General features: G+C 38.9%; 1 protein-coding gene across 1 annotated transcript in view; it reads left to right on the top strand.

The window, feature by feature from the left end:
• The first annotated feature begins 269 nt into the window (after positions 1 to 269).
• The window catches only part of NUCB2 (nucleobindin 2), a 38,761-nt gene continuing 12,570 nt past the window's right edge, over positions 270 to 26,460 (top strand). The window contains exons 1-5 of the mRNA XM_087717337.1: positions 270 to 494; positions 14,961 to 15,101; positions 18,491 to 18,598; positions 20,669 to 20,795; positions 23,357 to 23,460. Of these exons, the coding sequence (XP_087573463.1) occupies positions 471 to 494; positions 14,961 to 15,101; positions 18,491 to 18,598; positions 20,669 to 20,795; positions 23,357 to 23,460 (504 nt within the window). The 5' untranslated portion in view covers positions 270 to 470. The remainder of the gene's footprint in view (positions 495 to 14,960; positions 15,102 to 18,490; positions 18,599 to 20,668; positions 20,796 to 23,356; positions 23,461 to 26,460) is intronic.

Genomic DNA, 26,460 nt, shown 5'->3' with positions numbered 1-26,460 from the left:
AGCTCCTCCTCCGGCTACCCTGCTCAAAGCAGTCGTGTCAATCAGGTTAAAAAAATAAAAAAAAAAAACCAAGCGCCGCCCGCTCTTATTAGCGCCACGTACCTTCCCTCGGCGCAACGCACCTTCATCGCTTAATTTCTCGTCGCGCAACCAAAATTGGTTGCCCGAAGTAGCCCAATCGTAGCCCTACGCGATTCCCAGAAAGGGGAGCGCTTCCGCCAATCCCGGCGCTGCAAAAGGCGGTACCTGTCACCATGGGAACGAGGAACTAGGTTTGTCTAGAGAGCAGCTTGGGGCTGTATCGGCAAAGAGAAGGAGGGAGGGGAAGTAAAGGAAGGAGGGAGGGAGAAAGGAAGAGGGGAGTGCACGAAGCAAACCCCAACGCCGGGATATCTTGCTGTTCCGGCTCGAGGGTTCCCGTCGAGAGAAAGCAACCTGCTTAGGATCACCTGGTCTCCACCTCTAGAGCTATGGATCCTTGCCGGAGGAAGCAGGTAAGATTTTTCTCTTAATGCCGGAGCCGAGCAATGGGTGATCAACTTGGGTTACCCCAAATTTCTTCCTTATCCAACAGTGCTCGGGGTTTTGTTTCACAATTGCATGCATTGTCAAAGGGGGTTATAAAAGGGTGGCCGGGCTGGCCGTCCCTGGAGTGTGCATTTCTCCGCGGGAAGTTGGAAAACTTGACAGGCATCGCAAGAGAAGGTTGCAGTGTGGGTGAAGCAGAACCGGTCCAAAAGATTAGCATCTCGGTTTCTGTCTTCAGCATATGGATTCAGGATTCATCATTGGATGGCAGCAGGAATGGCAGGAAGTAAAGTTTCTTGAATGTCCTCCGTTCCTTTGGGATGAAAGCATTCCCGTTTTGCAAATTACAAATTTAATGATTGAAAGTCAGCCAAAGGTACAAACTGAAATGGCAAAGGTTTGTATAATGCTGGCTTGAGTGAGGGCAAAAGCGCTTGAACAGCACAGTGTGGTATCACTCATTAAAGTAGAGGTAGGGAAGCTAAAATGTAGAAGTTACCTTGAGGTGGTTTCACTATCCCGTATGTCAGACACTAATTTTCCAAAGTTTAGGAAAGGTGTTGTTAAAGACAGTTTTAAAATGGGATTGTGGGAAATGGCATTTAAGCACAGTCTGATGAGTAATAATGTAAGCTCCTAGTATTACAGTATTGTATTATTATTGGATGATGAAATGTTTGTCATATCAGAATCTAGTATGATCCCATACAAATGATATGTTTATCATTTACCCTTGTTTTAGGCATGTCATTTATATTCAGAAAACTCCTATGATGATATTCTAAGAAAATGAACCATTATTACCTAAAGTGGTCCTGTAATGTGTAACAATATATAAAATGTAGTAATTTATATACACTGAGTAAATTGTCATTGTAAGTTAAGATGCATGTTTTAACATCACATTTTGGAAGTACTGCCTCCTCTGAAGATTGAGAATGACATGTAAGTAATTGTTTAGTAGTAAACTAGCAAATTATCAGCTTTGTTTGGTTATTAAGATGTATATGAAATGCAGAACAGTTTAGGATAAAGTATTGTGATTTGTATTAAACAGGTTATTAGATCTATTTGCATTTGAAATATATTGCTTAGAAGCAAATTAACTTCTATAGCTTGATTCATAATAGATAATGTTGCTCAATTGAAATAAAGTCCACATTTGATAGTGTAGCAATATTTTAATAGAAAGTTGAAAATTATTATTGAAAGGACATCTGATTTAGTGTTTTTTTTCCCTTGTGTTCATGGAATTTTTCATCATTCTTTGTTTGATGATCCATGCTTTCATGCTAGTCTGTCCCCTTGGCATATTGGGCTTATTTAAAATAAAAATATATTAACACATCGTAATATATGTTATCGGAACCATTCAAAACATCTACTTGTATAATGCAGGAATCTGAACATTCTTCCCTTGATAATGTGACAAGCCATTAAAGTGCTGTTATCATTAAGAAGTTAAACTGGGAACTATCTACCTGTAATTTAAGAACATTATTATGTACCTTGCCATGTGGGCATGAGATAATTAACAGAGTTAAGTCTTTGTAACTTCATTTGCATTCAATCTTTTCTGTCTTTATCTTTCCCATTTTATTTAGATTGTAGCCTCCTTGGGTACTTTTAAAAAAATCTGTGGAGTTATAATGGTATACAATTGGAGGTGCTGTATAAATAAACCATATAGTGCAAGATGGTACATTAGAACTGAAATCAGCCCTCAACAAACTCATTGGCTAATTTAGGACCAATTGCTCTTTTGAAGTATTTTTGAAAATACAACCATATTATTTCATTTCAACAGCTTGGAAGTAAGTTGAGAACTATTTTTAAGATGAGTTAATTTAAGAATAATATTTAAATTGCTTGAAAAAGAGCCATTCATATATGTACAGTTTTAAAATTATCAATATTCAAAATAATATCAAATTACTGTTAAGCTTGAGGTAATACATACAACCACAGACCACGCTTTGTCTGTTTAGTGTTGAAAGAGTAACTAACGGTTTTACTAAGGTTTTGTATACTGTGCGAGTTGCAACATTTTCTTAAGTGGGCATTTTTAAAGCAGAAGGAAGAAGCATTAGGTGAAATATTTTGAGAATGCAAATATCCAAAATCTGTATTACAAAAAAATATCAGTAATTCTTTACCAATAATTGTTATTTACCTTTTGTCTTTATAATTGTTATATTTAATAATATAGCAATAGCAGTTAGACTTATATACCGCTTCATAGGGCTTTCAGCCCTCTCTAAGCGGTTTACAGAGTCAGCATATTGCCCCCAACAACAATCTGGGTCCTCATTTTACCCACCTCGGAAGGATGGAAGGCTGAGTCAACCCTGAGCCGGTGAGATTTGAACAGCCGAACTGCAGAACTGCAGTCAGCTGAAGTAGCCTGCAGTGCTGCATTTAACCACTGCGCCACCTTGGCTCCTAATAGTTTTACTTTATCGGTATTCTTTATTATTATTAGCTATTCTGGCATTTTAGTGGAAAGGTTAAAACTAATTATGATTCTGTTGAGGCTTTAACAAGAAGCAATGTTTTCAGATGACTGTTGAGGCTAAACACAATGGGAATAAGGAAGAATTGTTACCTGTTTCTGTTTTTATACATCTGTTAACCCATATGGCAGAAACCATCCAGGTCTTCCAAAGGGCCCATCTCACTTAGTGAATATGGTTAATGTTGAGGGATGAGTTGTAGTTCAATAACATCTGGCAGGCGACATGTTTTCTAATGCTGGGACAGAAGATCCATTGGATGCCTCTCCATTCTTTTATTTTTTAGGAACATGTTTTGCAAGCAAATTAGCAGAACCTGTTAGGTTCTGCTAATTTGAACTAAAAGGGGAAAAGATGCTTTAGACCAGTATTTCTCAACCTCAACAACTTTCAAGAGATGAGAACTTCTTGTCTGGGAAGTTCTAGGCACCCAGGTAGAACACATCAGCAGCTCCTTCAATCAAATATATGTTTTCAAAGGATTTCAGTGAAGTTTTGGAGGGCAGATGCATGCTGCATGTTGAGAGAAGATACATAAACACCCAGAAAGCCCTGGAGCCCACTTTGCTCTTTATATACAAAGTGCTGCACAGCCTTACTATAGCTATTGTACCACATGTACTAAAATATCCATAATTTCTTCCATGAAGTAGGGAAAAATGAGTGCACGTGATTTATAGCATATATCAATCAATTTTCAAACATCTGCTATTCCTATATTTAATATTGTAAATTAGTGCTTGTCTTATCATGAGTCAGCAATATAAACTCTAATTTGAGATTGCTAATTTGAGATATAAAAGTGGCATAGATTTAATGAGTTGAGTTTAGAATTGGGGGGAAAAAAATCTTCAGCAAGCAGAATTTCAGAAAAATTGTATAGCCTCCAACTATTCCACTTCAGGTAGTAGGATAAAACAATTTGGAGAACCGCTATAAACTCCCAAAAAGTAGACTGCTGGACATTAGATGCTATCTAAACAATACCTTTTTGATAAGTCGGATTTAAAAAAACAAAGTTGGAATGAGGCCATACTGACAATTAAAGCCAGTTCCCTGCTTAGTCAAGGAATCCAAATTAAATATCCCCCACAGATAGTTGTTGCCGTCTGCTTGAACTATCCAACCAAGGGGAGCAGCGTAATTGATTTGCGTACTTGGAATTGATTTAATGGTTGAACTTCTCCTGTCTAGAAAGTTTCTAATATTCCATTGGAATCTGTTTTCCTATTACTATCATTATTCTGTGCCTAGTACTCTACAGTAAAATACTCTCCTATTCTCCTTCAGTTTTCTCTTCAGAAAGCTAAACATTCCTAGTTCCTTCAGTGCGTTTTCATAGGACTAAAATCTGATTATCATAGTTCTGATTATTGCCGTTCCAGTTTCGTTATAATGCTTGAAATGGGGATTGATCATGCAAACTAAATTGAAACTGTCCTATTCCCTAATAGGAATACGTTGATGCAATCTAACATTGTAGTGAGCAATAACCAGTTGTTGGCTGTGACAGTTGCATTTGTCAGCTGGTTAACACATTTGGTGTGGTAAGAACGTTTGGTCTTGTTGAGGGGAAATGGTGCTGAACCTCTGAAGAACTTCAAAAGCTGCTATTTCTTGCCAAAATGATTCTTTTCAAATCCTTTGAACTGATCTAGAGACTGTGTCTATTGTGGGGTTTGTTTTTTTGGGTCTGTTATCAATGTCTTTTTTAGCAAGTATAGGCTTACTTTAAAGGGCTGTAAAAAAAGTGTTTTTTTTTCTTTTAACTGGTCTTAATTGGAATTGAAGGTGAAAAACAGTGTTACATTTTTTTCTCTTCTGGGATTATTTAGAAAAAAATATTCCTAGTGCTATTTGGTGATGTTTTTATTCTTTTATTTTCATTTTGTTTTGTGAGCATTTTATTATAAGAATTTTTGATTTACACCACTTTGTGTTTTTTCTTTTGAACAGATATCATTAGTATTATAATTGGCTATAAATGCTATATTTGATGATGCCCATTATGTATTTTCCTAGTATTGGATAAGATACATGAAAGTTAGTGAAGTCCTAATAGAACATTCCCAAGGCATCCAATCTATAGAGAATATTAATGAAATAATATTAATGAAAAATGCCATCAATATATCTCCTTTATCACCTTTAAGGATAAGAGATAAGCAAGCGTTGAGTAAACTAAAAGACATTGACACGTATTGTGCAGCTTTGGGAGTGATCGTAGTGCCAACTGTGTGCGTCACATGGCATTTGGGCAGTCCTAGAATCAAATCAGATAAAGAGAAGTAATTGTTAATGCATACAAACATGATGATCAACAATGTTCTAGTACCAGCAAAGATGCTGCTTTTAAAGATTTTAATTCAACTGTATTGGACAACTTAGCATAAAATGAGTTAACATCTGTGATAATTAGAATTATTTTTTATAGAGATGATGAATGGGAAGTATTTTTTTTCCACAAAATCTGGTAACCTGGAATTTTGAGATGAGATTCATAAAACCATATATATAACCCTGTGCCAATAATATCAGATTCAAAAACAGTGGAGTATCCAGAGTTGCCTGACTGTACTGGGTAGTAAATAAGTTACATTTCTGAGGTTTATTATGCAGTTCTGGTCATAAACGTCAATCTTTTTCATCAGCTTTCATGTTTTGAAGTTCTTTAATCGGATCTGATACAGTGATAAGTGGTTGAACCTGAGAACCTGAGATTTCAGCTTCTTTAATTATGGCTGTTGTTTCTGAACTTTTGAATTTGTTTCAAACTTATAAAACGGTGTGGTAAATTATACCATATACAATTATCTTAGAATTGTTGTTAAAACATTTTGTAAGGGTCTAATGTTTTAACCATCTGAAAGATTCTGTACACAAACATTGTTTCAAGTCTGAAAGATTCTGTACAAGTTCATTCCTATTATGGTGAAAGTATTCCTCCAGTCTTAAGTGGAATACAAGTAGTCCTCCATTTGCACCATTCATTTTAGTGACCATTCAAAATTACAATGACATTGAAAAAGTGACTTACAGTATGACCGTTTTTCATATTTGCAACCAATGTAGCATACCCATGGTGATGTGGGGTCACAACCTTCTGACAAGCAAAGCCAATAGGGAAGCCAGATTCACTTAAGAACTGTGTTATTAACTTAACTGCTGCAGCCATTCACTTAACAACTGTGGCAAGAAAGGTCGTAAAGTGGAGCAAAACCTCACTTAACAACTTTCTTAGCAAAGAAATTTTGGTCTCAGTTGTGGTTGTAAGTGGAGGATTACCTGTCCACATTGTCTCGTGTGTGTGTGTGTGTGTGTGTGTGAACTATTGCCACTTGTTAGGAATATAATCTAACGGTTGGGTTGGCAATATATAAATCATGTAACAATGTTGTACCTGTTGGTTTAAACATACTGTAAAATGTGATTGGTTGCTGTTTTCCTCAATTGGCCATAAGAGGGAGCCAGAACGAATGTTAGTTCTCTCTGTTTGTCAGATGCTGGGCTGATCTGATCTGAGTGCCGTGAGCTATTGTAAGTTTTGCAACTGTTAGCAAACTTTGTGTACCGGACAGATTATATGATTACTGGACTATGTTATTTGGATTATCCCTTTACTGAGAGACATTGATAACTGACTGACTTATCCGTGTATGACTTGGACTGTTTGATGGACTCTGATACTTCTATTTCTACGAAAGTAAAAGCCTTTTTAAACTGCAGTGTCTCTGTATGCTGGTTTGTGTGTTCTCCAACACCACTCTCACAATGCTTCTCTGAACGTACTCGCTCTCCCAACGGGGAGCTTACCTAACACCACTGAACATAAAAAAGGATGTTGATCAATTATTTTTTATACATCTTTTTTTCAGTTAATACGTTCCTTTTTTAAAGTGGTTAGCAATACATTTTGGATGAGGACATTATAATAGTGAGTTGTTCTCTAGCAACTGTCCAAGGGATTCATTCTGTGTAGATAGGATAATATAAAACTTTTCTAAGTTTAAAAACTATTTTATATTATTCCCGGATTTTTTTCAACTTCTTACTCTAGCCCATGGTTACAGGAACCTTCCAAATACTTTATAGACCATCCTGGTTAGATTTTTTTTAAAATACCATACAAGATATGTATTTGTTGCCAATTGTGTGGGCTTCTCAGGTTCAGTGGGTCTTAAATGGTCCTCCATTATCTTGTTGAGAGTCAAACTTGAGGGGTTGGCAAGAGGAAAAAAAGGGACCAAACAAAATAAACAATTTTGTAAGAGAGATGAGGATGGAGCCAAATTCATGCTTTTAATTTAAATGATGAATTATGGGTTTTTAATCATCAAAGTTTCCTTGATAATTTTGTGTATTACTTTGACTTTCAATGGGCTTCTCAATCTAGAAACAGATCCAGCCCTTCAGTGATTTTACAAACAGAGAGTTTCTTTGGTGTAGTGGTTAAAGTGTTAGGATAGACTATGTGAGTTGGCTGCGTGATTCTGACCAGTCACTTGCTCTCAGCCCAGCCCACCTCACTGGGTTGTTGGAGGAAAAAAATAGGAGGCAGGGGCATTAGGTATGTATGCTGCCTTGAGCTGACCAAAGATCTAATCAAATAAATGTAGAAATGTTCCCCTTTTAACTGCATAGCTTGATGTAGTAGTCTTTCTCAGCAATTACTCTATTTTTCAGACTATAAGACGCACCGGTGTATAAAATGCACCATGATTTCAAAGAGGTAAGAAAAAATGTTTTGTCCTCCCCGACCCCTAGGAGCACTCTGCAGGCTTCAGCAGGGCTGGGGGAAGGCAAAAAGGCCTCCATTTTTGTGAAAAACGGCCCATTTTTCACAAAAATGGGATGCAGAGGCAGGGCTTCAGGAAGCCAAAAATGGCTGTATTTGGTGTATAAGACGCACCAACATTTCCATGTTCTTTGGTGGGGAAGGTGTGTCTTATACGCCAGAAAATACTGTACTTTTAAATACTGTTTATTTTTCTCATTTAAAGAGTGAAAACTGGCATTTCAGTTATTTTGGTCAATACTAAGCTATAAACTGGCTGTGTTTCAGCAAGTGATTATGGTGATATAAGTTCTGTATTTCTAATAGTTGCATAAGTATGCCTGAGAAAAGCTGCATCTGCAAATCTTTGTACCTTTAACTTTTCAGGTGCACTTTTTCTTAACCTTGGCTGCCAAACTGTATTAAACAAAAATTCTATCTTCATCACAACTGCCAAAAATATAGACAGCTTTGCCCTTCCTTGGAAGCCAGTAACTCTGTTCATTTTGCCAAGAAGAAATATAGATCAGTATATTTCACTTTAAAAAAAAGAATGCATTGATTAAATGTCATTGACTATGGCAGAAGTAATTGTATTAGGTACATGTAATTCATTCTCCAATAATAAAATGAATACTGTTCTATGTATCTTAGATCTGTTTGCTTCATCCAGTTTTCATTTCCCACTTTTTCAGATAGTCTGTTCCATTTCATTCTCCAGGGCTTACCATATTTTTGGAGTATAAAACGCATCGGAGTATAAGACTCCGATGGCACCAAGGTTTTGAAGAGGCAAATTTTTAAAAAAGTAGGTAGGTAGATAGATAGAGGGAGGGAGAGAGAGGGAGAGAAAGAAAGAGAAATACAGTAGGTAGGTAGGGAGAGAGAGTAGGTAGGTAGGTAGGTAGAGGGATAGAGAGACAGAGAAATACGGGAGGGAGGGAGAGAGAGTAGGTAGGTAGGTAGGTAGGTAGAGGGATAGAGAGAGAAATAGAAAGAGAGAGAGAGATGCAGTAGGTAGGTAGGGAGATGTTTCCAGGTGTATTTATCCATGTGCTGGAGAAGGAAATTGCTGACAAACCTTAAGACTTTGTTTCTGCTGGCACAACACTTGATCAACGTAATTCTCATTGGTTAAAGAACTTTCAGAAAGGAAAAAGTTTTTGCATCTCCGAAAAACGGCCCGTTTTTCACAAAAACCAGCCCGTTTTTCGCGAAAACCGGCCCGCTTTTTTTCAAATAAATGGCACAAATAGCCTTGGGATAGGGGCTTGCAGGGTGCTTCTGGGGAGGTGGGGGGGGCAAAAAAGAGCAAAAAACAGCCCATGTAATTGTAAAGTGTGATGTCACATGATCACATTGCTTAGACTTGGCAATCCCCACTTCTGTTGTTCAGCTAAGACCTCCTCAAAGTTCTCACCAGCTTTCAACAAAGTTTGTGAGGAAGCTGACAGTCAGTTCTCAGATAGCTCACAAGCAGGCTGTTGGGTAGGTGAGTGGTGGTTGCCAGGGTGCGAAGGGTGCTGGCATGGCTGGCATGATGTGTGTACAGCAAGTTGGGGGTGGCTGCTGATGAGTGGGGGAATGTGCATGAGTGGCCAGTGGGGCACAGCATAGTGTGGCCAGGGGTTTCTGCTGCCGGATGTGCAAGAGTGTGAGAACAGTGGTTGTAGTGCACTTAAGGGCAGCTGGGCTGGGAATAACTTCTGTCAAGTGCATGAAAGTATACTCATGGCCACTGAGATGTGGTGCAATGTGGTGAAGGCAAGGGGGACTGCAGCTACGTGTACAAAGGTGCACCATGATGCATGGGTGAGCATGATGAGGCTGGGGGTGGCTACTGCCTGGTCAAAGAGAATGCAGGTGGTGCCACAGGAGGGAGGTGCCATGTTGCCTTAGCCAGGCTTCTTGGAGAAAAAAAACTGCTGGAGTGTGTGTGACTTACTAGGAAGCATATTGTAACACTTTATGTCGCCTTCCCCATGAACTTTGGTTGAGGGAAGCCAACAGGGAAGGTTGCAAATGCAATCAGGTAAATGTGATAAATGTAAGTACTGCAACCATTGTAATTGCGAGCTGGGTGCCAAGTGCCCCAGATTGCAATCATGTAACCTCGAGAGTGCTGAAAGAACTGGAAGTTTGAGGACTGATTATAAGTACCACTGGTTCAGCACTGGTTACTGAATGGGTCTTTACTTTACTCACCTCGGAAGGATGGATGAGTCAACCTTGAGCCTGCTGAGATTTGAACTGCCAAATTTCAGTCAGCCAGCAGTCAGCAGAAGTAGCCTGCAGTATTGTACTCTAACCACTGTGCCACCACATCTCAGTAGTTAGGATTATGCATCTCTTCACTTTGTCCTCAATTAGATGAGCCTGCTATAGTTAGGCAAACAGCCAAATATGTATACTGGGGCTCAGGTTTTTACTGCTCACAAGTAGTGAGATAACAAACTGTTTATAAACAGTTTTAACCATAGTTTCGTGTTCTGGTTCCTTCAGGACAGAGAAAGTCTGAATTATATGTGGGTCCATAAGATTTAATAAGCAAGCTATGGAGTTTAATAATTTATTCTATAATAGCCTTATACCAAAATACAGGTAGAAAGTATGCTTCTGGCTTACTTTTCTTTGCCTGATTTAATCGTACCGTTTAATGTGATGTCTTTCTGGATATCCTTCCTGGGATGAGAATTGGAAGGAATTTGCTTCAGTGATGCTATTCCTATTTGGCTGGTGGGCTGTAGAAGATGGTGATAGATTTCTTTGGCATATATTCTGCAGACGTTTCAGTGTGCCAGATGTTAAATTATGGATGAGTTAAGCTTCTGCATGAAAGAAGTAATAAGAGGATAAAAAAACAATAGTTTGAAATCCAGTTTAAATGATAAGAGTTGATAATGGATAGTACTTTTTAAATTGTTCTCTTTGGGGATTCTGTCCCCATAAAAGATAAAGTGTGCAATTCAAGAGATGTTTCTTGAACAAGTCTGGTCAGCATTGTTAGTAACTCAGCTGAGCCTGGTGTGTCTGATCAAGCCCATTCTTGCTTATAGAGAACGCAACCAAAGATACCATGCTCCGGCAATCTCTTGATTTGCCTGCCTTCAAAGAGCTTTTTAAAAAGTTCCTAGTGCATAATTTTCATGTTCTTACATAACTTTGTGGCTTATCATCCATTTCCAAGATTCAGCTGAACTGCTGGCATTTATCTTTAAAAGTGGTACATGCTTTGAAACCAGGCTACCAAAAAACACTCTACATGTGCATTATGACTGTCATTGGAAATAATGTTTACATCTGTCATGAGATATTGCAGCTGCAATGATCCCGTTGTATAATCTTTAAGGAAAGTTTAACTAGTGTCTACTTTTTCTTCTTTTGCTGTGCCAAAGTCACATCTCCCCTTTTTAAACATTTCCCATTTTTTAAATTAATGTGTGAAATACTTGCAAATTATGACCTGAATCATATATTCTATTTTCTCTGCCTTGCCCCCCCACTTTCATTTGAAATCCTTAACACAATTCTTATCTGTTCACTATCTTTATTATACAATGTGAATTGTAGGAGGACAAATGATTCATTACCCAGTGGGAAAATGAACTTTGTTCTCACTGTTGATGTCTCACTGGCTAATAGTCATGGTAGTTATACATTAGTATCACAGGCAGGACACTGTATTTCTCAATACTTACTGCTGGGAAGAAGAACAGAAAGATATTGCTATAATTATGCCATGTTATGGGCTTTCCACTGAGTAGGCAATGTGAATTTAAGAGGCCTTTGCATTAGATGAACTTTGGAGCTCCATCCATTCTGGTTTTTGTGAGGTTCCACACACACATACACGGCAGGGATTGGGGGAGCGGGGAAGAGAGAGAAGAAAGAAAAAGTATTAACATATTTGCCCCTTTCCAGCTGATTTTGAAATCATTGTGGCATAGAAGACTTTCCCAATTTTATTTATTTATTTTTTGGAACTGCCTATTATTTTATACCCATGACAGCAAAATTGTGAGATGGTTTTGACTAAGAGAGAATGGCTGACCTGTAAACCAGGTGACACTTCAGTTGTCTTCTGCTGACTTTACTGTTTTCTTTCTTTTTCACCCATTTTAATTACTTCTGTTCAATTCTAAACTTTTAACTATAGGCTATAGGCACAAGAGTAAATTGCTAAAGGCACAAGAGTAAATTGGAGTAGGGACAGTTACTAAGCTGTCTATTTGCCTGTCATACATTGGGAGTGAATCTTTTTCTTTCTGCCTTGCTTAATTTAGACTTACCATACCTGGGCTGCAGCAATCCAGGTGATTACTATGATAGTAGCAGAGTTAACTTTTTATATTTCTTTGTTGCCTTCATGTAGTTATTTGGATGGATTGCTGAAACCCACATAGGATAACCCTCTCTTCATCTGAATACCCAAGAAACAGCAGGGATTGTGGCCTCACTCTGCATTTATGTCTTTTGAAATGCAGGAGGAGCCAGACTTCCTATTTGCTCTTCCAATTACAAAGGAAAAAGGAAGGAAAAAGAACATAGACTTATTTCTCTTATCCTAAGATTAAAAGAGAGTCTCATGCCTCTGTCTTGTATTTCTACTTTCAAGCATAATTTGAAGTTATGATTACCTTTCATCCCCCTCTGTGCATTGTCCTATTTTGCATAAAAAAACTTTTACTCCTAATCCTGATTGAGGGTTTATTTGGCAAATATGTGAGGGCTGGCTGTGTTCCAGCAACAGAATGGAAATAAATCTGTTAACATATGGCTGATGTTAGTCCTTCAAGGTAGACTAAGATTAGGAAATCAATCTCATGTAAGCCTATACTGCACTATTTTTATTGTAAAGTTATGGCAACAGAATCCTGAAATGTCCTCCCCTCCCTCCCTTTATCTTCATGTGAATCAGGGAAGAGCCTGTCTGTAACATTTACACATGCTACATTCCTGCCCAGGACTCATGTTTCCTTTATCTAACCATTGCCTTGGTAGCAGCTCTTCCTGTCCTTCAAGGCAAATCCATCAAAAGGCCATTTTCTCTGTTTTCTGCCATTCAGGAAACCATACAATATTGAACTGCTACTGAGAACTTCTCCACTATTTCCATCCTTGCTAGAATAAAGTGCATTTGTGTTTTTTCACCAATATTGGAAATAAATATTTAATAGCCCACATGAAAATTTGGAATAGCAAATACATAAATAAATAGATTAATTAGGCCTTTTCATTTGCTATTGGTGTTGCAAATATAGTTAGTTTTTGTTTTAAAATACTATCCTTTGTTAGTATCATTAACCATTTTTGAGTGGGGTTTTATACCATGAGGTAGAAGAATGTTAGCTGACAACAAGGGAAGGATATTGGAGAGAACGCCATGGCAGATTATGAAAGGATTGGATATAAATGGAAAGCAGTTCGAAATAGATAGTAAAGAAGTTTCAGATCTGTGTAAAAGTGTAGCAATGCTTCAGTTAATGTTGTAGGTGAGTGGGTAGCAACACAGATCCTTGGTGAAGGACAGAAAACTTTAGCTGCAGCTTTGTCTGTTCAAATGGTCGCATAAGGACAATGAAAGAATGTGTAAGTGATGAGGACAGCTCTTTGGCTAAGGAACAAGCCCTGCCTCACATTTATAAATACTTGGAAGCACCCTGGAAGCCTCATCTTGAAAGTATCAGTGAGTGAGAAAAGGACGAGACTGACAGGCGTTGAGAGCTGGAGATAAAACAGATGAGTCTGCAAGAATGAATACAGACAGTAGCTGGTGTGGTAGTTGTCTATAGCATTGCAACAAATGTCAACTGCAGGATGGAAAAAAGAAATTGAGTTGGAAGGAATTCATTTTGCAAGTGGTTTTTAAAATCAAGGTCCAGGAGTGAGAGAAGCCTGGGAAGAGAATGAAGGAGGTTGGGAAGTCTTGCTTGTTTAGCAAGACTTCCAAGGGTATAAGATTTGTGGTACATAATCCTGATAGTTTTTAAAACAGGATTATTGTAAATTGATAAACTGACCATGATCATCTCCTTGGTCCGTGATGGCATGCAGCACCCTCTCTGTGGACATGCGAGCCATTACCCCAGTTCAGCTCCGCCATGCATGTATGCACACCTCCTGCCTATGTGTGGGTGGGAAACAACCTAGTTTGCAGAGGTGTGCTGCACATTGTAGCCAGTTTCAGTGTGATATGTGTGTAAGCAGTGGGATTCAAATAATTTAACAACCGGTTCTCTGCTGTAATGATCAGTTGGGTCAGCATGGCTTGGTGGTCATGTGACTGGGTGGGCGTGGCCAACTCAACATCACTCACATTGATGGCCTTAACCCATGATGGCGAACCTATGGCATGTGTGTCCGAAGTGGCATGTGGAGCCATGTTGCCTGGCACATGCAGTGTCGCCTATTCCTCATCTGGGTTTCTGGCGTGCACATGCACACAACGATCAGCTGGTCTTTGTTGGTGCAGCGGGCTAGAAACCGGAAGAGCTGGTCTTCCGTTTTTCAACATGAGCATGCACGACCAGCTGATTTGTGCATGCATGGCAGTAACCAGAAGACTTGCTGGCTGGTGAGCCTGTGCACGCCCGAAACCAGAAATACATTTTCTGGCGCATGCATGCTCCCTGGGCAGCTCCTCTTCCTGGTCGTGGCCAGATGAGCTTGTGTGCATGATTGAAGCATGTGTGCGAAGTGCTACCTTTTCAGCACTCAATGCCACACGCATGCGCGCTCCCTTTTCAGCACCAAGTGTTGAAAAGATTCACCATCATTGGCCTTAGCTGTTACAATGTAATAAAGGTTAATGGGAGAGGCAGTTTCTCTAAGCAGGGCAATAAATATTAGGCTAGAAACAACAGCATAATGTTTCCTTCCTGCCTTCCTTACAGGATTAGTCCTGTAAAGTGTAAAAAAAAAGTTTTTTCCAACAACAAGTTCTCCAAACTGTTTAAAAAGTTAACAACCAGTTCTCCTGAATAGGTGCAAATCCCACCACTGGTTGTAAGGATCTTATAGAGATTGACGTAGGAGAGACCAGTGCAGAATATTATGATGGAGTCACATATTGGCGCTGGGAAAAGCAGGGAAAAGTACAGTGCATAATACTGGAAATTGCTCAGTGGTATCTTGTTTTATTTCAGATAAGATGGAGAACTACTTTATTGCAACAATGTGTTTTGCTGCTGACCTATGTTGTAATTATATTGGAAGCAGTGCCAATAGATGTAGACAAGACAAAAGTACAGGAGGAAGAAAAAGACAGTGGAAAAGTAGATAATCCGGTAAGTCATTTCATTAAATCAAATATGGTTTTCTTAATAGTGGCTTTTACAACAATGCAATATTTCAGACTAGAATGTAATACATTACCGGTGTTTAGATCCTCTGTGGCATGCAGAGTAGCAGCATCTAGATATTTCCCTATTGGGTTCTGAAAATATTAGAGCCAAAGAAAGACAAGACAAAAAAAAGTTAAATAAAAGCAAAGTGAGCGTCAGCGCTCCAAGTATCATGTAGAATTAAATCAGAGTCCAAGGCAAAACAATCCTTAAAGTTCCAATTTAATAAATCAGACATCTTAGCACATGTGGAATCCCAATTCTGGAAGTTACATCAGATTCCCACCCAGTTGAAAGTTCATGATCTTGTCCCCACACCCACAAATCCATCACATGGTCCAATCTTCTTCTTTCACTCTGGCAACTCCACCCAGCTGCTTCTGGTCAGGTGCAGAGGTGCGGAGACAAAAGATGACCTTGGGCTTCTAGAAAAGAATGACAACAACACATTCCACAATTCTACTCCTTTCTATTTCCCCCTCCCAACTATTACACTAATGAAACAGCATAATGAAATAAGAGAGAGTGTGGCAGGCCAAAGATCCTAAAAGGGATATAGCTGCAGGCCTGACAGTGAGGTTTAAAACATTGTCCTAGGCTATAAGATTATTTCTCAACAAGTGTACTTGATTATTGCCAGGTTGGTCCAGTGGATTAAGACACACCAAGCTAGAAAGAAGGAGACTATGAGTTCAATTCCCACCTTAGCCATGAAAGGCCAGCTGGATGACTTTGGGCCAGTTACTCCCTCTCAGCCTGACCCATCTCGCAGAGTTGTGTTGTTGTGGGGAGTATGAGAAAGAAGGTGTATTGGATGCATTCTAACTGCCTTATTTGCAAAAAATAATTAAAGTGGGTACAAATAAATAACATTCAGGGTGGAATTAGTTCAGATTTTAGCATGTGCAGTAGTCCTCCCTTAACAGCCATTCATTCAGCAACTGTTTGAAGTTATGACATTGCTGAATTAGTGGTAATTTCAACCAGTCTTCAAAATTATGGCCAGTGTGGTGCCTCTGCAGTTATTTGCTTAACTTTTGGGCACCTTGCTTTCAATTACGTATAACCACAGTGTGTGCTTCAATCCCCTCCCCCTTATCTCCCCCTGTTTCTGCCCTTTTTCCATCCTGCACGCTACTGCCGCTACCTGCCCCATACCCCCAACTGCCTTTTGCCATCTTCTTCCCCTACTGCCCTGGGATCCAGGTGCTGGGCAAGGGCACAACTCCGAGATCTATACAGGAAGCATAGGAGGATGGCAGAGCTTTTGTCTGCTAAAGGCAGCTTGCTGGGCCTGACTGGAAGGAACAGGGTGGTGGTGTGGGCAGCAGCTATAGGCACCGTACAACACCTTTGAGGCTTTGCAAACCCCTCATGACTCCCTCTTTACAACCAGACCTGGCAATGCCACCTTGCCATGTTCACAGGGTGCATATCTTGAGGCTGCACCCTTATCCGGTGCCTGGATGCAGGGCCAGCAGCAAGGGAAAGAAGATGGTAAAGATCAGCTGGGCGCAGTGAGGGGGGGGGGTAGTAGTGGTAGGCATCATTGGCGGAGTGCAGGAGAGCCGAAAGGACAGAGATGGGGAAGGAGATAACGCAGGTTGAAACGCACACACAGTCATAAATGCAAGTGCGTTGCCGATTGCCCTAATTTTATTCATGTGACTGCAATGGCTATAACGTTGGGGATTGATTTAAAATACCACTTGTTCAGTTTGGTCATAACTTTGAATGGTCATTGAATGTTAAGTGACAAACATTTGTGAGTGCTAGAATTTGAGCTATTCCCATCCTATGGGATAAAAAGAATACTTTTCAAAGGTCAGCGATGGGGAAATTAAGCAGGGGGGGTGGGGCAGAATTGAAGTGGAGGCAAGCAGGGCAGGGGGACAGACCTTCAAATACTGAAGGCTGCTCTCTCTCCAGGGTTGGCTGGGGAGGAGGCAGAGGGATGAAGGTGGCAGTTCATGCAGGGCAGGGGAAGTGTGAAATCCTTATCTAATGACCGTACAGTTCTCACCTAATGATCACAACCGAGACTACCATATCTACTACTGCAAAGCAGCGCAGTCACATGAGGTTTCACCTAATGATCACTTCACTTAATGACAGAAACCCTGATTCCAATTAGGAATGTAAAACGAGGGCTATCTGTAGTTTATGGTGGAGCTTGACGGGTTCTAATCTTTTTTTGATCAAAACCACAGGATCCTTGATTTTGGTCAAATTCCTCTCCTCTCACTTCTGGTCCTGAAATTTTTACATGGAGATTGGCTTAGTTTAAGGGGAAAAATACAAAGTTTGGTTTAAATTTATGGACCTCTTTGCAAAGTGGAAGAGGTTGTAATTATTTTTCTAAACAAAATTGGTCTTTGTTAGGCCAAAGTTAGACAAGCAGGCCTTTGCTTTCTGTTGGCAGAAACATTTTAAGAAAGGGTTAATGCATTGAATAAGACTTGCCAAACGTGACTTGCTTCTGAAGGAAAGCAGGCTAAAAACATTCAAAGCAATCTGGCAATCTTTAAAAGTGTTGGAACTGCAAGATCAGTTCCTCAAACCTAGAAAGATTAGCATGAGCTTGGGGAAGTCTGACTTATATTTTCAGAGAGAAAAATATTTTCTTCTTTGTAGGTTCCAGTGAAATCCAAAACTTGGCATTTCATATTGAACTGAACCAGCGGTGGGCTTCAAAAGTTCTAGCAACGGGTTCACTACCCCGTTGTTAGGTGGGTGTGGCCATGGTGGCCATAGCCTAGTCAGCCACCTGTACTGGGGGGGGGGGGCATTTTCACCCTCCACAGGATCCGGAGGCTTTCCTCAAACCTCCAGGATGACGAAAAGCTCTTCCCCCAGGCTCTGGAGGCCGGAAACATGTGTGTTTCCACACTTCCAGAATGTCCAGTAGGCCCGTTTCCCTGCCTCCCTGAGCATCCGTGTGCACCCTGCACTTACCTGACATGATGAACGGGCTGCTTAAAGACTCTTGGGAGGGGAGGGGCAGGGTGGGTGTGGCCAGCCAGGCATGGCATTTGGGGATTTGTCGGTCTGGGCAGAATCCTAGCTAGAGGATTGCCCAAACCTGTGCGAACCCCCCCGGAGCCTACCCCTGAACTGAACTTGTAGGATGTGTGTCTGTGTTTAAAATTAATTCTTGCTGTGTTAATTTTCTACGCCTTCAGCAATGAACAACAAAAGATGATAATTGGTTGTTGGAAGGCTAAGAAACACCTACTGTAGATGAAATATTTTTAAAGATAAAGCAACATTTCTTATCCCTGTCTCTACTTTTAATTGTAATTACTAATGGTAATTATATGTATATCTTAAAGGATACTGGATTGTATTATGATGCCTATCTCAGGCAAGTGATAGAAGTTTTGGAGACAGACACACATTTTAGAGAAAAACTCCAAACGGCAAACATAGAGGAAATAAAAGTAAGTATAATAACTAGCAAATTTTAATAAAATGAAAATAATGAGATCTGTGGTTTGACTTTCCCTGTGTTCACTGAGAGAGAATGTAATCACTTGCTATAAGCATGTCTCTGAAACAATACTAAATATGTAGCTTCTTTTGGAAAAACAAGCCTAAAAACCAAAACATAGAATTCTCCGTTTCCTAGTAGAAAATTAAAATGAATTATTTTGGATCCTGTATTAATGTGTAAGATCAATGCATCTTTTTCTCGTGGAATAGTTACCTTGAAATGTTCTTAAATTTTGCAATTCCGAACAATGTCTATCGACATTGCCTAACTTACACCAATACAAATAGCAATTGGGTTCTCACATGGCAAAGCCAAAATACAGTACCTGGATTTGATTAAATATATTATGTGAATCTAGCAATTCTGATCTGTAAACTATGATTCATGACTTAGTATTATGTATAAGTTCAGGTTATTCCCCAATCCATAGCTTAAATATCACGTAGCCTTCGGCCATTGCTGAACACAACTCCCAATACTTGGTCAGCATGACGATTGGGGAGATGGGCTGAAAGATTTATTTATTTATAAAATTTATTGGCCACCCATCTTACCAGAGGGGTAACACTAGGCAGCTTACAATCATATATGTATGCATGTACATATGTATATGTACATGCACATGTATGTATATGTGTATATGTATAAAACATAAATAAATGAATGCCAACCACTAAAATCCTATTACACAGGGGGAGGGCAATGGCAGGATGGGGGGAAGGGGAGATGGGAAAGCTCAACAACATCTGGAGGTGTCTAGATTCAGTGCACCTGTAGTGCAAAGTACCTACTCCAATACTAGCTGGAGTATTTTGAAGAGTTTTAAAAATACTTTATAGCACTCCTATGCTATGATCTTCTTGAGTTCTTTTATTATCCCTCTATGCAATTTTTTTCTACCACCCGGAACAAATATCTTATCCAGTTTAAAATATCCACTAAACCAGTGGTTCCCAAACTTGGCAACTTTAAGACTTGTGGACTTCAACTCCCAGCTGGCTGGAGAATTCTGGGAGTTGAAGTCCACAAGTCTTAAAGTTGCCAAGTTTGGGAACCACTGCACTAAACCATACTTTCCTATGCAACTTTGCCTGTTGTCTGATGGATTTCAACCAGAGGTGGAAACAGCAGGCCAGTCGAAGGTAGTTTTGATGTTCAATGACTAATAAGCAGTAGCTCACTTCAAGTGAGGAACGATTTTCCTTTCTGACTCCCAGCATGAAAACAACAATTGAGGCCTAGTGTTGGCGAACTACCTGTGAAATTAATGTTAAACGAAAACATTATTGTTCAACTTTTTCCAGGATGCATTTTAATAAACCAAATCATCTTAATATTAAGTTATGACTTGTTACAGCCAAATTGCAGCATGTGTCCTTGGTGTCATCCGTTCCAAAGTTTTCAGTTCAACATAGAAAGGACAGTTTAATCCCGAGTGATTGTGATGTACCTAGAGGATGCTGCATATTGTACATAATTGCAGTCTAAATATATTTGCTTAAAAATACTGCTAGTGCCACGTTCTATTAAAACGTTTCAGAGAAAATTGTTGCTATTGCTGAAGGTTCTGCCTTTGGGAGTAGTGCCTCAAGAATCCATCCAGGAGCTGAAAATTATTATTTTTAATGTATGCCTCCCAAAGTTAGCTTTGGTGAAATGGACAGCTATATAAGCCTGATTGATTGATTGATTGATTGATTGATTGATAACTAACTAACTAAATAAATACTGTGCATAAACTCTGTTACATCATTGTGCACCAGTCTTTGGGATATGCTATTTAGGTACCTTCTCAATCAGTTTGATTTCCACTGAATTATTAAGTGAAAAAGATAACTTATCAATGCTCATAATTGAGCATTGCTTTTACAGTTTTGCTTGGTGTTTGAAAACTCCATTCTCTTAGGAGAATGAAATGTTATTTTACTTAGTGCATCCAGTTATGGATAATAACCAATAAAATTACCCTCTAGAAAAATAATGACTTTTTATGTCAATGCTTTGTTATTATTGACAGAGTGGAAAGTTAAGCAAGGAGCTAGACTTAGTTGGCCACAAGGTGAGAACAAAACTGGATGAACTGAAAAGGCAGGAAGTTGCAAGATTAAGGATGTTAATCAAAGCCAAGATTGATGCATATCAAGGTAAGCAGAGGGGGGGGGGGATGGATGAATTGGCAATAATGTTTCAATTTTCTCCTTCATTTACAGCTGTGTTTGAATCAGATAAAACTGTGTTCCTGTGGTGTTTTTTTTTACTTCATTACTTATTCTTGTTCTACTCAAAAATCAGGGGTGAGAATGACAAGCTCGTTCTGAAGAAAACAACATCTGCAAAATAAATTGCTTGAAATTGAATCAGTTTAAAGAAGGGGTTTCCATTGTGACATTGTCGTGTAGCTTTGTGTTAGTTTTCAAATAAACCATTCAAGCAAATCTTTGCATAGGAGGAATGCAGTATTTCAGATAATAATCCATATGTTCAAATCATGAAAATTCATCATGTGTAATGACAACTTTAATTGTGAAACAGTTTTAATCTTCTCTACAGCAGATGGTAGAAATTAAGTGACCTTGGCTGATTTCAAAAAGTTAAACAGAATCAAACCCAGAATAGCATTTAAATGATCTACCAGGGAGTTCTTGGTGTGTAGACCAAACTAGAAAATCCCCAAAAGCAACAATCCAGACAAAGGGAATAGCAAACCCTCTCCATATTGACATCATAAAAACAATACATGCATGTCAACACCAGAAGCCAAGTTGGAGAATTAGGGCCCGTTTACACAATTATCCCTTTTACATTTCTTTTTCCTTCTCTTATTTTGACTAGATAAATTCCATTCCAAAACATAACACTACACTGCAGGTCACTTCTCAAATATTATGAAGATGAAGTGGGCTATAGGAAGAAAGCACTCCATCCCCAACCAACGTTGCCTTAATGGAATTCTGAAAATTTTATATCAGTTTTTAAAACTCGTTGACTATATACAAATAGGGTATAATAAATAATATTACCAATAAAATATTATTACTTTAAATTTAAAATCTATTTTCTTCATCTTATAGAGAGGCCCATAAAAAGCATAATTCTTTGGAGAGGGCTAGGATTATAATATCCCATTTGGAAATGGTTAATGTGCCTTTATTTCCTTAGTAAAAATTGTTTGGTGTATGTAAAAAAAAATATATGTGGGAAAATAACGTGATAATTTAGTAATTTAATTTGTAGCTGCAAACCAGTGGTGGGTTGCAGGCAGTACACCCCGGTACAGGCATACCAGAGCCTGCTTGGAGCACTGGGTACCGTTCCGGTATGGTGCTCCGGAGGGCTCACCCTTGCGTCTTACCTGTCTTTAAACTCTTCGGCGCTTCCGAGCATGGCACGTACAGCGCCTGCGTGATACTCCGCCGAGCATCTGGAGCATCGCGGAGGCTCGCGGAGGCGTCGCTGGATGGTAAGATGCATGCACATGCTGCGCATATTCATGTGGAGGACAATGGGGCCCGTTGCACCCGGTACGGTTGCATCGGGATCCGGAACCCACCATTGCTGCAAACCTACATCTTGCTTGGATTGCATAGCATATCAACAAGTAGCAAAAGTAGAGACATTCTTCTCTAAAAATGTTGTCATACTTTAAGAGCACTTGGGACATTCCTTCTTTTTATTTAAACACCCAAGCACTGTCCTTTGCAATCTACATTCATTCATAATCTTAACAGCCCAATGGCAGTCCAGTTATACAGGTTTTTCTGTCTCTTATCGATAGCTTTTCCTGACCGGCATATATTCTCATTCTCTCTACACCTTGTCCCTCTGGTTAAGGTCAAGGAGATTTTTGTAATCTCCACATAAGCAGGCATTAAGCCACCTGAGGAATTGTCTTCAGATTAAAGGAAAGAATCATCCCAAGCAATTTGGCCTGTCCTGAGCAGGCCTGTTATCCTCACATGCCATGAAGGAAGCCATCCAGAGTTGGGCTTCAACATTTTTAGCAAGGGGTTCTCTGCCCAGTTGCTGGTTGGGCATGGCCATGGTGGGTGTGACCTAATCAGCCTGCTGCACCACAGGGAGGGGGGTTGCCCTTCCCGGGCTCCGGAGGCTTTACTCAAGCCTCCGTGAGGGTGAAAACTGCCTCCCCAGGCTTCAGAGGCCCCCATTTCCACCCTTCCCAAACTTACAGTACACCTGTTTTTCACCCTCCCTGAGCCTCTGCGTCTGCCCTGCACTTACCTGTATCCAAAATGGGGCACATGGGGACTCCTGGGAGGGGAGGGCTGCTGTGGGCAGGGCCAACTAGGAGTGGCATTTGGGGGTTCTCCGAACTGCACAGAATCTTAGCTAAAGATTCTTCCGAACCTCTGCGAACCCCCAGCAGCACACCCCACCATTCCTAGCATCCTGACTGAAAAGAATTCAAGATCTGGGCTAGTCAGTTTTTATATCTGGAGTCTGTGTCCTAGTAGCAACAACATCACCACCACCAACAATTTGTTGAGGCCTACTTTTTATATTGCCTGGTCAATTTGCATCTAATTTAAAACCTCTGTTTTAACCTCGTGAGCACTGTAGGTTATGAATATCTTCGTAAAATATGAATTGCCTTTTAAGATATACTCTTGAATTCTGTCCAGTGTTTGTTGTATTATATCTATCAATGTAGTCATCATGGTTCTGTTTTTGTGTGGGTTTCCTTTAGATTCTGGCATAGACCATCAAGCTCTTCTCAAACAGTTTGAGCATCTGAACCATCACAACCCTCACACTTTTGAAGTTAAAGATTTAGACATGCTAATCAAAACTGTAAGTGTCCAGCAAATATTTTCTCAGATGCTTGTTTGCTCTCTCTCTCTCTCTTTAAAAAAATATTTTTCTATACTGGTCTGAAATTTTGTCTCTTAATTTTTTTAAAAATATCTTTCATAATTATCTCAGAAATCTTAACTTGGAACTCCATTTGGATCCCTCATATAATGTTGTGTTACACAAGATTTGTACAACTGCCCTTTACCCATCTGCTTGTGTTCCTTGTAGTGAGTGCATCATGGAATGAATGTTCTCAAGCCAATATAAGCAGCTTTATATTTTTACTAAGTCTTTAAACCTTTAAACTGAGCCCGTTTAATTCCTTCTCACATTTTGTTATACTTGGAACTAACTTTGTATTAGTCAACCAATATTGTTTTACTGGATTAACAGACTGTTTAATTGGTATTGAAACCAATTTAAATGTACTCAGTTTTCCGAATAATAGCATAGTTTATTTTGCAATGCTAGAAATCTCATTTGCCAACATAAAAACCATTCAGTGATGGCAGGAAAAGCTTCTTCAATGCAGCAGATCCTGAATAGCTTTAAAATTTAATCAAGTATATATTTGTTTAACATCTGCTCCACAGATAAATGAACAATTGCAATTATTAATTAACTTACTAATTAAAACTAAAAACTAATTAATTAAAACTTAACTTTAAAAAAAATTAAAAAGCTGGGAACAGAATTGCAGATATAAAAAGTATAATTGAAATAAATGAATGAATGAGCTAGTTTGGAGTAATGGCTAAGGCACCAAACTAGAAATCAGGACACTGTAAGTTCTATTCCTGCCATGGGCATCTTGGCCCAGTCACCTCTCAGCCCCAGGAAGGAGGCAATGACAAACCATTTCTGAAAAACCTTCCCAAGAAAACTTCTCTAGGCAGTCTGTGAGAATCAGGAGTGGTTGAACAGAAAATTTAAAAAAAGACAGGGCGGACTTCTACAAAGGAAACTGTGCTAGTCCCTGCTGCAGGAGGGAAGGAGGAAGGTAAGGCTCGCCTCTTCCCAGCTAAGTGGCAAGAAAACATCGCTTTTTGTCCACACCTTACAGGTCTGTGCCTAGGGAGATTCTCAGTCATCAAGGGCACAGTTGTCCCCCAGGTGCTTTTTCAAAAGGCAGCTGGACTTCGTTTTTCATTGAAAACGTTTTGCTTCTCATCCAAGAAGCTTCTTCAGTTCTGACTGAATGGGGGAGGATGGAAGGATTGCTGCAAGGAATATAAATTATTCCATCTTCCACCATTCAGTCAGAACTGAACAAGCTTCTTGGATGAGAAGCGAAACATCTTCAAGGAAAAACACAGTCCAGTTGCCCTTTGGAAAAACACCTTTGGAACTTACTAATTCATGATCAGGGCACCTATATTGTAGGCCTTCAAAAAAAATGGTTGCAAGTCACAGATCGCACATATATTTATGACTTATTAATAGATCTCTCCCCCCCCCTTTACGACTTTGTATGCAACTCAAAGCGGTGAACATATTTAATATTCCTTCCTCCGCCTATTTTCCTTGCAACAATAATCCCGTAAAGTGGAATAGATTGAGAGAGAGTGATTTGCCCAAAGTCACCAACCTGGTTTCCCATGCCTAAGTCAGGACTAGAACTCACAGTCTCCTGGTTTTGAGATTAGCAACTTCAACACTACCCAAACTGGATCATTTTTTTTTTAATGATCCAAATTCTAAAAGCACAGCCTCCTTTGAGTCAAAGTCTAAACCTCGAGTGATGTGCTGAGAGATGTATTTCAAAAACTGGGCGAAGATCTACAACCAATTAATTAAATATTTAATGTGTCTATTCTTATATCTAATAATTTTCCCTTTCTGATCCAGAACAATTAACAAATTTGTGGTAATCTCTGGGGGTATTTGTTGGCTGCTTTCAAAGCATGGCAAATCCAAATGGCACCTTTCTACTGTTAATTTTTTTTGTCTATTCTATTTTTGTTTTTAAAAATATTTATCTTTTATGATTTTATTGCTTTTAATGTTGCAAGCCACCCAGAGTTGCTTTGAAGTAAGATGGGCAGAAAACAAATGCAATAAATGTAATAGATAAACTAAATAAATAAAATAATAAATAAAAGAAATAAAATAATAAATAAAAGAAATAAAATAAATAAATAAATAAAATAAATAAAATAAATAAATAAATAAAATAAATAAAAGAAATAAAATAAATAAAATAAATAAAATAAATAATAAATAATAAATAAAAAAAATAAATAAAATAAATAAAACAAAATAAAATAAAATAAATAAAATAAAATGTCCAGGGCCAGTCAGTTTAATTGTGACAGCAATATTTAACAATCACACTTAAAAATAAGTCAATTTTGTTATTCCTATTTTGTAGAGATGGAGGCAGAAGCATAAAAAATGAGCTTTTAGCACCCTCTAGTGTCAGTAACATTTACTATGTGATAATCGTTGGTAGAGAATTCCTGTAATACCATACGTACCATACGTACTTCTTCATAAGTGAAGCAAGGATTTAAGGAAATAATGCTGAGTTTTCTCTGTGGGAGACAAAGTATTAAACGAATCATATAAGATGCTGAAGAATATTAAAGAAAATTCTCATTAAAGAATATAATTAAAAGAATTAGATGAGTAAAATAATTAGAATTAGGGTTGAATTCTGGAGTCCTTGGTGTTCTCTGAGTTTAGTTATTTGCTTGCAGAAATGTCATTACCCAACTACATAACATCATCAATCACTTAGTGAAACTGCAATTTTGCCTAATATCTTACTTCAGCTTTCTTTGCTTTAGAGATCTGTGAAGATCATAAATGTGAGGGTGGGTCATAAAGTTACTTTTTCATCACAGTTGTGTTGTGTTTGTGAATGGTTGTTAAACTAGGCAGTCACTAAATGAAGATTAACTGTAATTTTAGATAGCATGGCTAAAAATTTCTTATACTACACATTTAGTCTAAGTCTAGATGCAGTGAAGATGTTTAGTATACAACAGTAATTCT

This window comes from Thamnophis sirtalis, unplaced genomic scaffold (genome assembly GCF_051295495.1).
Source record: "Thamnophis sirtalis isolate CommonGarterSnake01/CBP01778 unplaced genomic scaffold, rThaSir2_p1.2 scaffold_1, whole genome shotgun sequence".
In the NCBI taxonomy this organism is placed as follows: domain Eukaryota; kingdom Metazoa; phylum Chordata; class Lepidosauria; order Squamata; family Natricidae; genus Thamnophis; species Thamnophis sirtalis.
This window is presented reverse-complemented; position numbering and strand designations above follow the sequence as displayed.